At 43.2% G+C, this 16379-nt stretch overlaps 1 protein-coding gene across 3 annotated transcripts in view; it reads right to left on the reverse strand.

Moving 5' to 3' along the window:
* Positions 1 to 15155: 15155 nt before the first annotated feature.
* Positions 15156 to 16379, reverse strand: part of Cfap221 (cilia and flagella associated protein 221) — a 110723-nt gene continuing 109499 nt past the window's right edge. For all 3 annotated transcript variants that reach the window (XM_046456860.2, XM_058583273.1, XM_058583274.1), the window contains one exon: positions 15156 to 15446. In XM_046456860.2, coding sequence (XP_046312816.1) covers positions 15338 to 15446 — 109 coding nt within the window. In that variant the 3' untranslated portion in view covers positions 15156 to 15337. The remainder of the gene's footprint in view (positions 15447 to 16379) is intronic.

Here is a 16379-nt window from a genome sequence, read left to right on the forward strand (position 1 = left end):
GGTATGTATTTGCAGAGAAGTGATTGCCTGAACCTTGAACTTTAAGCTAATAAGGAACATAGTGAGGGCCCAGGGGTAGTTTATCTACTTAACACTTAAAAGTGGCATGCCCAGTACTGTTTTTTAGCACTTTGCAGAAGGAAGATGTGGCAAGATCATAGACCCAGTGAAATGTAAGGATTGTTGGAACAGGGTCACCCCAGGTAGAAGTGTAAAAAGGAGGTGATATGAGGGTGGTATATGTGTATCTGTGTACTGGGGATTAAACCCAGGGCTTCATACATGCTAGATAAGTGCTTTACCACTGAGTTACATCCCTAGCATGTTGGTGGTGACAGAGTCAAGGCTGTGACTGTGAGAGCAGATGGCCGAGGTGGGGAGGAAGAAGAGATTGCTAGGAGTTGAGGAGGCATGTTAATTATGTTTCCCCCTCTATTTAACATTTGGGGGACCTTGCTAATCCTGCCTCTCCCAGGACTAGATAATTACCAGAGACAGTGATGGCATGACTTCTCTGTGTCGTCACTCCATAATTCCAGGGGCAATCAGAACAGCAGGCTCTGTAACAGGTGGCCAGGTGGATTGTCTCTGAGGAAGTTGCGGTTGGCAAGAATGGTTGAAGGGGGAGTGGTAAAGAATATAGTGGCCCAGGTGCTAAAAAAAAAAAAACAAAAAAAACCCCTCAAGAATGAAAGGAAGTGACCAGGAGTTAGGCACATAATAGCAGCAAGAATGGGCCATGTATGGAAAAGTCTGATAGCATGCACTTCAAAGGAGCTGGGCTCTGTGAAGGAGAAAATGGCTGTGGCAAGAGGAGAGGACACTTATTCTACCCTGATTTCCAAGGGAAGGGAAGGGAAAGGGAAGGGATAGATTAGGGGAAAGTCGAGGAGGGAAGGGGGAGGGCATTTTCTGATGATAGACCAAGCATTCGAAAGTTCACAGGGAAGTGACCTTGTGGGGACTGCAAAGGTGTGAGTGATTGAGACCAGATTAGGGGGATGGATAGGAAATAAATGCAAAACAAGTTTCTAGGAAATGGTAGATGACAATTTCCAAAAAAAAATTCTGTTTTTAAAAAAATTTTTTTTAGTTCTTGATGGATCTTTAATTTATTTATATGTGCTGCTGAGAATTGAACCCAGTGCCTTGCACATGCTAGGCAAGCGCTCTACCACTGAGCTACAACCCCAGCCCCGGAGGGTTTTGGGGGGAATGAAAGTAATAAGTATTACTAATGTTTTAATTACTATTCAATCGATTAGATTAATAAGTTTGAATATCTTATGTCTCTTAAGCCTAAAAATCTTGATTTACAAAATATTATCTTATTAATAAGGCCAGAAAGTTTTGTATAAAAATAAGACTTTCTTTTCTTCTTTCATTAACTTTAAGTTAGCTCATTGACTTCACAGATTCCTTATTTATATTACACAATTTCTCTATTTAATTAATCAGATTTCTGTAGACATTTCAAATCACACTTTCAAATTGAGTTCAGTTGATTTTCTTAAATCCAAGAAACCCTGCATTCATTAGAGTTCTCTAGAGAAAAAGAAACAATACAACGAGTGTGTGTGTGTGTGTGTGTGTGTGTGTGTGTTTAAAGAGAAAGGACCTGATTCATTCAGTTATGGAGACTCAAAAGTCTCAAGATCTGCTATCAGCAAGATGAGGACCCAAGAGAGCCTATGATATATAGTTCCAGTCTAATCAGAAGCCCGGAGAAGCAGGAGAGCCAATTGGGTAGGTTTGGATCAAAGTCTGAGTCCAGAGACAGGAGACAGATGTGCCAGGTTTTGCTGGTTACAGTGTTGGGGATGGCACAGACAAGTGCTCAACCACTGAATGCGTCTCCAGCCCCCTGTCCCCATTTTAAGATATGGAAGGAGGGAGGGAAAGTGAGAGAGAGAGATTCTTTCTTACGCTGCCATTTCTTCTATTTAAACCTTTGATGGATCAGATGAGGCACATCTACATTAGGAAGGGCCATGTGCTTGACTCAGTCTACTGAATCAAATTCCATAAAGACCACCCAGATCTCTTATAGCTTTCAAATCTATTGAGTAAAATCTTCCTAACCTTTTAGCAACTCTTATAAAAAAGTATGACAAGAAATACAACTGATTCTCTTAATTATTTAAAACATCTTAAAACTGAAGTACGTATCAAACAGGGGAATGATCACAGAATTCTTATTATAGACAACCTGGCCAGCACCATAATATGGATCAATACGGCAGAAGATTTTCCACTGGGTTACATGTTCTCTCAGCCCATCATAGTGACCACTTTACACTTCACTGCCATGAGTTGAGGGGGCTTATAATGCCTAGGGCAGGGATTAGGTGAGGATCCCAGGATCATTCATTATGACTTGGTGTTGATTAGGCTGAGTCTTTGTGGGGGTGATTAAACATTCCAAGTCTCTTTTTTGTTGTTATAGTAAGACTTCCTATAATTTTTTTTGTTGCCTGAGTAGAGCTGATGAGATTTCTCACCCCCTACCAAGATTTCAATGAATTTTTTAGCAGCTTGATTTGCACTGATGAAATTGTGATGTGGACCAAAACTTGAATATAGTATGCACATAGTTAATACACTGTAAACATCATTAAAGACTTGTACATGCCTTTCTTTTTCTTTTCTTTTTAGCATGCCTCATAGGTTCTGCAAAGAAATATTGCTTTTTTTTTAAATGCCAAAATTGTCACAATTTGCTCAGTGGGAGCCTCTTAAAACTGGCTCCCTTTTCCCTTAAGATTGATTGCCTTGGATAGTTTTGGAGGCATTCTTTCTGGCCAAAAATATTTGTTGTTCCAGGCTCATCTTAATTATCCTTGCTTTGAGCTATAAAAGCAGATACTTACTAAGGACTCCTGCTTTCTTTTACTGGGGAACTGTATTTAAGACCAAAATCTTGGTGCTTTGGGCACATGTTAGATCACTCTACTTGATACTGTAAGTAGGTGATATTACAGTGGGCCACATTAGAGGGCAATGCTGAAAAGATACATTTTAAAATGTCATGGAACCATATTATCTGCAACTAAACTCAGTACTTAAACCTACTCAAATATTGTATATTTTTCATTTTTTTCTTGTATTCTCTGAGATATCATCTTCTCTTATTGCCACGATATACAATTTGCCAATTTTAACATGCCACGTACATTGCACATTTTACTGTCATATATTGACAGGAAGAGAACAAATCCAATCTTGGATCCCTGGCCTGGGCTGTGCTGCACTTCCCTTTTCTGTCCATGATCCTAGTTTTTCCACTGACTATCATTCCTGGGTATCTTTTTGACATCAGAAGCTGGGGCTTTTGGTAACGAATACAGTGTATTTCATTTGATTATTATCTGCTCATGGAGGAATAAATGACTGGGGTTTCCACTAATTGTAACCAACCATGCTCTTCAAACTATCAGATTTCCTGCTTATTATTATTATATATTATTATGTACTATATTATTATTATTATTAATTCTTACCTTTCCTAATAATGCACAGTCTAAATCTGTAGCTTGTCAGTCAATACCAGTTTCTAAGACAGTCTCATTTTGATTAAGACTCAGTCTTATTATCCTTTAAAACTTCATCCTTGGATTTCATACAAAGCTGCCCCTGCCATGCCAGAACCTCACCACCCATGAGACTAGACCCTTTGCTCTAATGGCTCAGAAGTGGAGAGGGCTGGTCTGTCCTCTGACCCACAGATCTATTCCTAGGGCTTGTTCTTCTGGTAACTAGGACAGAAAGAGAAACAAAGATAGTTCCTCACATGGGTGCTTGTGGGCTGTCCTCCCCTGTGTGGGTCATCATGTGAAAATCCATGCTGGTGAAGGCTAAGTCACCATGCTTTCTGTTAACCTCTCTACTAATCTGATTTGATTGCTCCTGATGGTGGAGGTAAATAGGAGTGGGAGGCAAGATGAGGCTAGTCTTGGTAAGTATTTCAGACTTAGAACCCAGAGAAAAGTGGGTGAACAGTTTAGTTAAGTCCAGAGTGATTAAGGGAAGTAACAGGGTCTGGTGGGCATCTGGTCAGGCTTGTGGCTGGAGGTGGGTGTATGAACCTACAGCAGAGGTAAGGACTTCTGGAAGGTAGGGGCAAGAGGAGGGGTTCAACAGAACCACTGGAGCCCAAGGTGGCAGCTTGGGGCTCCTGGTAATAGAGACTCTTATTTATGTATTAATGGGGACCCAAAAGAAGCCTGTACCAAGATTCAGCCTTAAGCCAGGTCCACCTCTACCATCAGGGAGAGGAAGTCCTTACAAAAGAGCCCCACATTTGGTAGACCTCTAGTTGTTGATATATTGGCAGCTGAACCTAGGATGGAGTGTGTGTGTGTGTGTGTGTGTGTGTGTGTGTGTGTGAGTGTATAAGGGTTGTTCATTACTTGGGGCTGTCAGCATCCTTTGATTACCACCTATATCACTTCAACGTTTTGCTTCTTCTAATGTATTCTCACAGCTTTAACAAACTTCTTGCAAATATCTAAAATGAAAAATTTTTAGAGAATATTTCTTCAGACTTCTGCATCCAAGCTTTGACCAATGTCCAAGATCTGATCAGGCTTTTTGGAGGTAAACAATAGACTCCCTTAAGCTTTGTCCAGAAACAAAGGAAATGGCTAGAAGTCCTGGCCCTGCTACCAGTGCTGGCCAGGCATGGGGCAGCTCAAGAATGGACATGCACAGGTTCCATCCTGACCAGTCTTTTGGTGCAACTGCTGCTTTTTCTGTTTTCCAAACACCATAAGCCCATTTCCTCATGATCTCCTAATTTTGGTTGCTCAAGGCCCATTGTGGTTGCCCTACCCAACTTCTCCATTTCATCTAGCTTCTGTTCCTGTTGCTAACTTGAGATCTCTTTCTACCCGCTTCTCTTGGATTCTCAAGAGAATGATGGGTAGCTCAGCCTATCAGGAAGCCCCGTTTACATGGTGACCCGCACTCTTTGGGTAAGGTGCTTGCTCTGCTCTGATAGGATTCCCTGTGCTGAGGAAAGGGAGGGGACCAATGTACTTTGTGTTTTAGTAAGTGGCTGCCCCTTTCCTTGGTGCTCCTGGACAGGGGACTTTCTCAGGATGTCCTCTAGGAGAGAACACGATGTCATCTGGAAGGCTGCAAGGGCTGAAGAGAGAGACCTGAGACCCACACCTCCATATCTTGGGAGAGAACTGAGAAAGAATTGAGCCAATCAGACCATCTTCCTTCCTCTAGGGTGTCCACACTCCCACCGTCCTCAATCTTTGAACAACGACCCAAACCCATCCCTGGAGCCCTTCTTGAAGAGAGTCTTAGGACAGTGTTGCATCCTCCTCACCACCTGGAAAGTCCTCTTTCATACCCAGGCCCCAGCTCAGCTACTGAGAATGAGAGATGGATGTATGGAGGTGGGGAGGGCAACAGTGGTTGGTAAGGACTGTTTTACTCCCTCAACAAATAAATACTGTGAACTCAGGAGTGGCTAATAGTTAATGTGTTCTTATTGTGCATCTCGCTACCACCATAATCTAATTTTTTATGGTTTTGCCATAAAGTTTTTTTTATTAGCACATATTAATTACACAGAAGACTGGGTTTCATTGTGGCATATTCACACATGTATAGAACTTGATAAATTTGGCTTCCCAGTACTACCTCTTGCCCCACACCCCATTCCCTGCCTTTACTTCTATTTTCATGATCCTTTCCCTGAGTGCTTTTCCCTCTAGCTTCTGGATATGAGAGGAAATATATGACACTTATTGTTATGGTTTAGATATTGGGTGTTCCCCCAAACCTCATGTATGAGACAAAGAAAGTTTAGAAATGATTGGGTTGGGAGAGCTTTGACCTAATCAGTGCATTAATCCACGGATATGAACTGGGTGGTAACTGCTGGCAGGTGTGGCTGGAGGAAATGGGCACAGGGGGCATGGCTTTGGGGTACCTATTTTGTCTTTGGTGAGTGGATTTTCTTGCTCTGCTTTCCTTTGCCATGCCCTTTCCCCTCGATGGACTGCCTCAGGTCAAGCCCCTGGAATGAAGTTGGCCTCTGAAACTGTGAGCCCCAAATAAGCTTTTCCTCCTCTAAGATTGTTCTTGTCATGACTTTTGGTGATAGCGACAAAAAAGCTGACAAAACGCTTTAGGTATTATAACCCCAGTATAGCTTATTTTGCTTAACATGATGCTCACTAGTTCCACCCATTTTCCTAAAAACAACATAATTTCATTCTTCTTTATGGCTGCACAAAACTCAATTGTGAATATATACCACAATTTATTTATTCATTCACAGTGATCTCATTTAACCTCACAACAAACCTCTGAATCAATGCTGTTATTTCCACCTACTTGATAAAAGTCAGGGAAACTACTTGAACTTACTAGATTTACAGAGACTATATCTACATTTACCAGGAGAGGCTAGATGACATCCTTCCATCTGAGGTTCTGTTTTCTAAGTTCCTGTTACCATCAAGTTCTATGTTTTCTATAGGTGATACACTCTACAAATGTACCTATCCCTGAGAATCTAAGTGGGTAAAAGATACACAGTTTCTATATTTATTTTATATTCTTTAATTCAACAAACTCCTGATCTCATGTGATGGGTTTCAGTCAGAACACAAGTGCACTAAAACTATTATGAAAAGCTATGAAAAATGTAAATTTACAGAATGTAAATGAATTTGTGTTTAGGCTTGGGTACCATCTCCAAGATATCTCATTATATATATGGAAATATTCCAAAAGAAACAACAGAAAACCCCTGAAATCTAAAACACTTCTAGTCCCCTGTATTTTGGATAAGGGATACTCAACCTGTAGCTATCCTGTGTGTTTCAGAACGTTAGAGGACACTGAGAAAATTCTTCACAAACTGAAGATCTTTGAAAAGGTTACAATTATAATTACTTCTAACAGAGAAGAAATTGGGGTGAATTATCCTGAGGATCTTTGACAATATATTTCCTGAGCCTTAGAGGAAAGAATAAGGTGATAATCTGAATGAGTGCAAGAAAAAGGGAGCTGGAAGTCTCTAAGGACAGTTATTGAACCCTGAGATCCTCATTCATTCAGCCAGCTCTTCATTATATCCACAATCCCTAAGCACCCTGGATATTTAATCCCACAAGAACCTCTATACTTCACATGGCCTATAGTTTCACTGAAGGAACTTCTTACATGGGATTGATTGCAGAAAAAAATAAAGCTAAGGTTTCCTTGCCTTTTTCTACCTACAGGTGGTCTAAGAAAAGAAAGAACACCAGACACAATTCATATTTGGGAGTTGATTTGGTTCACAGAGGGACTGAGGTTACAATTTGGGAGTCAGGAGAAGCCTTTCCCGTGGCATCCACCAGGTGGCACCAGATTCTCAACACAGTCAACAAGTCCTTTCCGAGGGGCCACAGCCTTAGGATGGCCCTTGAGGATCAGGGAGAGAAATAAGATAAATTAGCTCTTGTTTATCGGTGGGGAAACTTAGATGGACAGGAGTACATGTTTAGTAAGATGTGAACAGATTCAAAATCATGAGCCAGAATGTCCACATAAATAATGCAATGCTGGGCACCCAGGAGAAAGGGGGACGGGATGGGTGAAATCGGTCAGGGCCTCAGTAACTGATGGCTGGGTGATGCTGAATAAGCAATATGGACAAAATGGTGTTAAATATGGATGTGGTGGCGGCCATTCCCCGGACAGCATTGTCTGGGCCTCACCTCTGTGGTGACAGGGACTAGGGAGAGATAAGTGCAGGGCCCAAGGTGCAGAGGGCTGGGAAGCTGGGGCTGGGAATGTACTCAGATGAGAAGATGATGGAGTCTTGGGGAAAAACATGTGCAAAGGCCCAGGGGTAAGAATGAGGGGCTATGCTTAGGAAATTGTTGGTAGGCTAGGTCTTTGAGAAGGCCAGAGACTGGTGTATTTCACCAAATGCAGAAGGAGAGCATGAGTCTCAGTCCTTGGGAGACTTAAAAATTACCTGTGAAAAGGATAAACCAGAACCTATTCACAGGGGGTGAGTACAAATAGGACGTTAAGATGAGGGTGGGAATGAGGCAGCAAGAATGGCACTTCCCTGATTGTGTGTCTGTGTATGGTTCTGGTTCTTAGAATCATAGTAATATTACCCATACCCAGCTCTCCTTCCCGCCAAACAAGCAAGTCACTAGGATGTGGGGGGAGCTAAAGATAGAACCCAAATAGTAACAAGTAAACCTAATTAAATTTCAAATAAATAACTCAACCACACTGATGGGAGTGGAGGAAAAAAAAGAAAGAAACGTAAGAGACTTTGGAAAACTGTGTGTTTTAATTGAACCCTATAAAGCTGAAGTAAAAAAAGAACACGTAAATAGTAATTTAATGAGTAAATGTGTTTCTCACAGGGAGATGGGTTAGCAGTTAATGCACTAAGATCTAAGAAGTAAGTTAATGTATTATAGATAATGAGAACAGAGTTTATCACTGTAGAAGAAGGAAGGGGGAAGGCCAAAATGAACCTCATGGTGTGGGATTAAGATTGGAAGTATCTATATGCATACATAAACATAGACGTGTGTGTGTGTGTGTGTGTGTGTGTGTGTGTGTGTTGATTTTCTCAGGTGTTCTGTCACAGTGACAGCTGACTAAATATCCATACATATGTGAATATCTTTGTGTGTGTGTGTGTTATGGTCTGGATGTGAGGTGTCCCGCAAAACTCATGTGTAAGACAATGCAAGTAGGTTCAGAAGAGAAATGATTGGGTTGTGAGAGTCTTAACCCAATCCATGAATTAATCCTCTGATGGGGATTAACTAAGTGATTCTGAAGGCAGGTAGGTGTGGCTGAAGGAGGTGGGTCATTGGGTGGCCATGCCTTTGGGGTATATATTTTGTATCTGGTGAGTGGAGTCTCTCTCTGCTTTCTGATCAGAAAGGGAGCCTCTTCTCTCTGCCACACTCTTTTGCCACCATGTTCTGCGTCACCTCTGTCCTGAGGAATGGAGCCTGATGTCTGTGGAATGAGACCTCTGTCACAGTGAGCCCTCAAATAAACTTTTCCTCCTGAAATTGTTCTGGTTGGGTCTTTTAGTTGCAGCAGTAGAAAAGCTGACTCAAACAGTGGAGTGTATGTGGATACAGAATGAGAAAAAAAGTTCATGAGTAACTGACATCTGTGTATCTTAAAGTCTCTCGCCCAAGATTTTTATTAATTGCTGTGCTAGGGTGTGGATCTTGAATGCCCTAAAGACTCATGTGCTGGAGCCTCGGTCCCTAGCAGAGGTACTGCTGGGAGGTGGTTGAATATTTAGGAGGTGGGGCCTAGTGGAAGTAAAGTGGTGCCCCCTTTCTCGACAGAAAAGTCTTAACTGGGCTTCTCCAGAAATCTTCTCCATGGCTGATTTTAGGACTGTCAGCAAAAGAGTCTCTGCAAAAGAGTTCAATGTAGATAAACTTCCTATTTTCCTGTCACCCTGTTTTACTTGGCCACTGTCCAAGAAGATACCAGCACCCAGGTGCTGGACACCCCCTTACTAGTTTTTCACAAACATATCCAGTATAGTTGTTTGTAGAAATGTGCAAGCAAGGCCTCTGGCCTTGAGCTGGGCTTCACAGAGATGTCTACATTTTTAAGGTATGTCACCAACTGGGATCCATGGTAACAACTGGCCTGGGGAGGAAAAATGGGGAGAAGAAGCTCTCCCCTTCTCAGGTGTTGTCCTTGAAGGGTTAACTTGCCCAAAACAGTGAAAGAAAAAGCTGCTTTTATGTGAACTTCTGCAGACTGTGAACTTCTGAGTCCTTCCCCTTACATGCTGGGTATAAAACTCTGAAACTCCCTGAACTTGGGGTTCAGGGGATTGATTGATTACAGCAAAAGCTGTGTCCTCTGAGCCTGGCTGCAGCCAAATAAAACTGTTTCCTGCTATCTTGGGTGCCTTGCCTCCTCTGTCCCTACCACAGAAGGAAAGTTAGGTCACTGGGGACAGGCTTGAAGGGGATATGGGCCCCCAGCCCTTTGCTCTTCGTTTCTGCTTCTTGGATGCCATGAGGTTACAGCTCTGCTTTCCTCCATATTCCCCACCATGATGCTCTGCCTTGCCACAGACCCAAAGCAATGGGGTCAGCCAACTCTAACCTCTGAAACTGTGAGTCAAAATAAATATTTCCTCCTTATAAGTTGGTTTTATCAGGCATTTTATCACAGTTACAGAGAACTAACTAATAACCAAGGGACACTACTTTAACCAGGAGATCAAGGTAAACATCACCATTAGCTAAATCCACATGGTGAGGGACATTCTACAAAGCAACTGTCTAAAGTGTCAAGGTAAAGATCAAGGGGAGCTGGTGTGTGGCTCAGTGGTAGAGCACTTGCCTAGCACGTGTGAGGCACTGGGTTCGATTTATTTAAAGATAAATAAATAAAATAAAAGATATTGTGACTATCTACAACTAAAAAATAATAATAATAAAATAAAAAATAATAATAAAAGGAAAAGCTCGAGGAACTGTCACATATTAGGAGAAACCAAGGAGACACAATGACTAAATGCAATGTGGATTTTGATTTCTGGAACAGACAAGGGACTTTAGTAAAAAAAAACAATTTATTGATTTTAATTTCCTGATCTTGGAAAATGCATCATAGTAGCTATCAACATTATAGAAAGCTGGGTAAGATAATAGCTCTCTGTACCATTTTTGCAAGTTTTCCTTAAGTTTAACATTTTCCCAAAATAAAAGAGTTTTGAAAATTAACAGTGCGTTGGTCCTGCCCTGTGAGTTAAGAAGAGCTCATATTTTAAATCATTCTTTTATGCCATGCATCTTCTCCCTTTTGCTCTTGACCCCTCACAACCCTATGTGTAATGAACACTGAAGCTGGTCTTTGCATGTGGGAAAATTGAAGTTTGGAATTAAGAGGGCCACATGATTAGTAAGGGCAGGATTGGGGTTCAATCAGCCAGCCTCCAAAGCTGAAAGGCATGTGCCGGATGTGGATGGGCTGGGGGTGGGGTGGGTTCTGATCAGTTGGCAGCTAGCTACTGGCTGAAGCTTGGCTGTGATTGGCTGAAACTTGGCTGCTGTGATTGGCTGAAGTTTGTCTGCAGTGATTGGCTGGAGCTTGGCTGTGATTGGTGGAAGTTTGGCAGCTGTGATTGGCTGAGATCCACTTAGTTGCTAGAAGAACTTGCTCTTCCCTCAGTTGCTGTTTGTTTACATAATAGCTGTTTGCAATGTAGGGATTTGAATCATGGAGGCAACTTTTGGCCAAATTGAACTTAACATGAATGACAACAAGGAAGGAGTCCTTAAGAACCTTTGTTATGAAAAGCTGCCTGATATGCTACAGTTGGCATCCTGTCCCTGGAGTTTAGGTTTCCTGATGGAAAAACAAGTCCCAGAAAAATGTCAGAATGGATGAGTTAACGGTAGGAGCTCTACCTAGCCTCCTGGCTTTGTGTGTAAAGCACCTGGCCGGCAGACTGATGCTGTTTCCTGGAGCATTTGGTGACTAGTGGTGCCAAAGGCCTGTGACTCCTCAGAGTCTCTGGGTCTAGTGAACACATGCAGACTTCCCCATGGAGCCTCAGGGTGAGGGCTGTTTTGTCCCTTAGTTCCTGTCACATGATTCTGGTATAAGGAGGTCTCCTCTGCTGTAGGTGGTAGGAGTTAGTTACTTGGAACTCTGGGGCACACTTGTGAATGTTGGGGTGTGAATGTTCTACCGCAGGGTCTGGTAGGATGGGTGGAAGACAGGAGCCTTTTCCCCATGTTTTGAGGGGTCAGGTCATGGGGTGGCCATCTGGTCATTTCAGGCTACTTCTGGGGGCTACAATGTGCTTGGAGGTGGGATGCAGTTGCCCTCTTGCCTGGTACTAATTACCAGGCAGCTGAAGGTGATGGAGACTAGGGTGTGTGTGTTTGTGTGTGTGTGTGTGGACTGGCTGGAGTGGAGTGGGAAGAGGTATTTGTAAGGAAGTGTGTTCTCTTGGCAAGAGGAGAGAGTGGTGGCTACTGGTTCTGGGTAAGGAGGGTGACAAATGCTGAGGGAATCCAGTATTATCAACGGGTTCCCCTGTTCGAGTCTGGTCTCCATCCCCTGAGCTTCAGTGAAAAGAGGAGTTTGGGCCTTTGTGGCTGACCTGGCCTTAGATGTCCTCAGCCAAGAGTCGGTATACCAAGAACTGGCACCATAAGTCTGCACTACTATAGGCCAGGGCTGAACACCAGGCCTTGAGGGCTCTCTGGAGCCTTTTGCTGTTGTAGGGACAAACAAGGCAAGGCACTGAAGATAGCAGGAAGCAGTTTTATTTGGCTGCAGCCAGGTTCAGAGGGCACAGCTTTTGCTGTAATCAATTAATCCCCTGAACCCCGTGTTCAGGGAGTTTCAGAGCTTTATACCCAGCCTGTAAGGGGAGGGGCTCAGAAGTTCACAGTCTGCAGAAGTTCACATAAAAGCAGCCTTTTCTTTCACTGTTCTGGGCAAGTTAACCTTTCAAGGACAACATCTGAGAAAAGGAGAGCTTCTTCTCCCCTTTCTTTCCTCCCCCTGCGGCTGTTACCAGGAGACCAATTGGCAACTTCTCTTATCTTAAAAATGTAGACATCTCTGTGAAGCCCAGCTCAAGGCCAGTGGCCTTGTTTGCCCATTTCTACAAACTACTATACTGGATATGTTTGTGGAAAACTAGGAAAGGGGTGTCCAGCACCTGGAGCACTGGTATCTTCCGGGTCAGTGGCCAAGTAAAACAGGGCGACATGAAAATAGGAAGTTCATCTACATTGAACTCTTTTGCAGAGACTCTTTTGCTGACAGTCCTAAAAATAGCCATGGTGAAGAATTCTGAAGAGTCCCAGTTAAGACTTTTCTGTGGAGAAAGGGGGTGCCACTTCAATGCTCAGATATGCACAATGGGCAGATATGCCCACTATGGAATCTGCTAGCCCCTCCATGCACCACCTGCTGGTCCCAACAGAGTTCTTGACGAGTGGCCATACTCCTGGTGATGCCAGGGCCCCAGTTCTCATCTTCTCACCTTTTCCTGCCACTTACACCAGCAACCAGAAGCCAGCCCCACGTCTGTGCGGCGATTCAAAAGGAAAAAAGCAGCTCTGGGCATCTGGCACCCAGTATATACAGTAGAAGTTTTCAATAGGTCCCCTAAGCAGGGTTTCCGAAATCCAGGTGGATCCAGCCACATTGGGCTTGTACAGGGTTGTGAAGCCTTTAGCATCCAGGTCCTGGGCTGTTCCTGTTCTTTGGGAAGGCCCTTGTGGTCCTCAGTGAAGCCCAGTTAAGGGCCTGACTGTCCCACCAGCCATTTATCCTACCCACACTACCCCTGCAGACAGCAATTCTTCCTTTGTGCAGAAAGACCTGATGCAAGACAGGATGCAAACACACGTGGTTTTAAAAAGAAGACAACTAGCCTGGTGCAGTGGCACAGGCCTGTAATCCCAGGAGGACCACAAGTTCAAGGCCAGCCTGGTCATCTTAAGGAGCCCCTGTTTTAAAATAAAAAATAAAAAGTGCTTGGAATGTGGCTCAGTAGCAGGGGGCTCTTGGGTTCAATCCCCAGTATGGCAAAAACAAAACCCAAAACAACTTTTTCTGATAACCAGATTCAAGTGAACACTTCAACTCCCCCCCATTCCCTGCCAGCCACCTGGTATTATGGCACTTAGGCTGTACCTGGAAAACAGAGTTGCCCTGGGAATGGCTCTTGGCCGAAGGGATCCTGGACATGGCAACCAGGTCTCCTGAAAGGGCCAGGCAAGTCCTGAGGCAATTATCTGTGTGTGTGGTGGATTTATAATTACATACACACACATACACACACATATATATATATATAGCTTATGCATAGAAAAATGAGTGGAAACAGCTGGGTCAAATAGTGGTTCCATCCCCAGTTTTCCAAGGAATCTCCATACTGCTTTCCATATTGGCTGCACCAGTTTGGAAAGTCCCACCAGCAATGTATGAGTGTACCTTTTCCACAAAGGACTTTAAAACAGCATTCTACAGGGACACAGCCGCATCAATGTTTATAGCAGCACAATTCACAATAGCTAAACTGTGGAACCAACCTAGATGCCCCTCAGTAGATGAATGGATTAAAAAAATGTGGCATATATACACAATGGAATATTACTCAGCAACAAAAGAGAGCAAAACCTTAGCATTTGCAGGTAAATGGATGGCATTGAGAAAATAATGCTAAGTGAAGTTAGTCAATCCCAAAAAACAAAGGCCGAATGTTTTCTTTGATATAAGTTGACTGACTCATAGTGGGATAGGGAGTGGGAGCATGGGAGGAATATACTAACTCTAGATAGGGCAGAGGGTTGGGAGCAGGAGGGAGGGTGCAGGAGGTTAGCAATGATGGTGGAATGTGATGGACATCATTATCCAAAGTACTTGTATGAAGACACAAATTGGTGTCAACATACTTTATATACAACCAGAGATATGAAAAATTGTGCTCTATATGTATAATGAAAATTGTAATGCATTCTGCTGTCATTTATTTAAAAAATCAATAAAAATAAACAAATAAAGAAAGAAAATGAGTGGAAGTCATACACTCAAATATATTTGGATAATTATGTGTTATTACAACACAACTCAAATATCGCCAGCCTCACTGGTCATGTTTACAAACACTATTGAAAGGCCAGGCTCAGGGGCACAGTGCCTGCCTACTTATTTGGTGCCACAAGGGAAAGAAAGTCCTATTCTTACCAACCTATGTCAGCTGGGATTCTGGGCCCCTTTGCAACAATCTCTTGTCCCAGGGAGTCCCCAGAGGGATGTTTTCCTATTGTTCCCGTACCAGTCTGCAAGCTCTAGTCATCTCAAAGTGACCCCTCCAGGTCCATTCTCCCCTTGCCATTGGGGGACTAGAGTCCATGCCTCCTGGGACTGGCTCCCGAAGCCAAAGTCAGCAACGCTGAATCTGTACAGAGGTGGGAGAGCAGCCTTCTTCCCAAATCTATCCTGTCTCTGGCTCCTGCCCCCACCCCTCCAAAAGACTCCCTCAAAATGTTGTCAGCCCCTGGCTCTTGGTCCCTTGGCACCGGGGCTCACCTCTTGCTCAAGAAGGCTCTGTTCCAACATTCCAGCACTAAATCTTGCACCAAGAAGCTTCGAAATTGCCATGATACTAATAACATTTTATTTTTAGAAAGAAAAATTATAATTTAAACATATATACATCTACATGTCAATTTTTTTTCTCTGTAGGAACTTCCCCAAATGGTCAGACCATAAGTGGACACAAAGGACCACAGTGATCTGCAGAGAGCAAACAAGAGGAACTGACCTCCTGGTGATTTTATTCTAGAATCAGGTATGCATTGAGAGCTTTGGCCTGCAGATTCTTCATCTCCTCAAGGACCTTTTCTCCTGCCTTCTCTGCTGCTTGTGCCTGGTCTTTCACCTCTCTGGATATCAGAAAGCACAATAAGGGCATGTTAGGCACTTTGTAAAACATGCAAATCACCTACCAATGCCAGTGAAGGTTGACGTTTTTGTTTTAACACATAAAGATTTTAAGTCATATTTGGCGATAATTTACTAGCCAGTGAGAACCTTCAGTTTGCAGGTGATTCAGGCTTGGCTTCCAGTCTCAGCTGCATCAGTTTCCTAGCATGGCACCTGCCTAGGTGTCCAGTCTCCACCTCCCCAAGATGGTAATTCCTATGTTTCCAAGCATTGTTATAAAGGTAAAATGAAAAATTATTCAGAGATCCTAGTATGATATCTTCTAAATCCACAGTCAGCATTAGTGTTTTTTTTTATTCATCTTAATGAATAAAGTAGAGAAATAATGTTTCTGACTCTGATAACGGCTGTAGAAAGGTAGGTTATGACCGGGTGTGGTGGTCCACACTTTTAATTTCAGTGGCTTGAGAGGCCGAGGCAGGAGGATTGCAAGTTCAAAGCCATCCTCAGTGAGGCCCTAAGCAACTTAGTGAGACCCTGTCTCAAAATAAAAAAAAAAAAATGCTAAAAAGGGCTGGGGATGTGACTCAGTAAAGAAAGAAGAAAGGTGGATATGCACCTGATGAGGTGGTTCAGGTGCTCAAGGTGTGCTAGAGGTTGATGGGGGTTTGGCCAAGGGTTGTTGGGTAGAACTTGAACCCAATGTGAGATAAAAAGAGGCTGTCAGTTAAGGGGTATCATAGGGTCTGAGACAAAGGGCTGAGAAATGGGGAGTATCTAGGTTTCCTAGGGGCCGCCTTGCTTCTTGGGGGGGCTGGGCCACAGGTGAAGGTTTAGCTGGACATGCAGTGGAAAGGCTGTTGTGGAGTGTCCCACCATTCAGATACGTGGGAGGACATGCTGAGTGTATTGGTTGAAAGAACAGGTATCCC

This window comes from Marmota monax, unplaced genomic scaffold (genome assembly GCF_021218885.2).
Source record: "Marmota monax isolate L192 unplaced genomic scaffold, Marmota_monax_Labrador192_F-V1.1 WCK01_AAM20220418_F8-fsc00121, whole genome shotgun sequence".
Lineage (NCBI taxonomy): Eukaryota > Metazoa > Chordata > Mammalia > Rodentia > Sciuridae > Marmota > Marmota monax.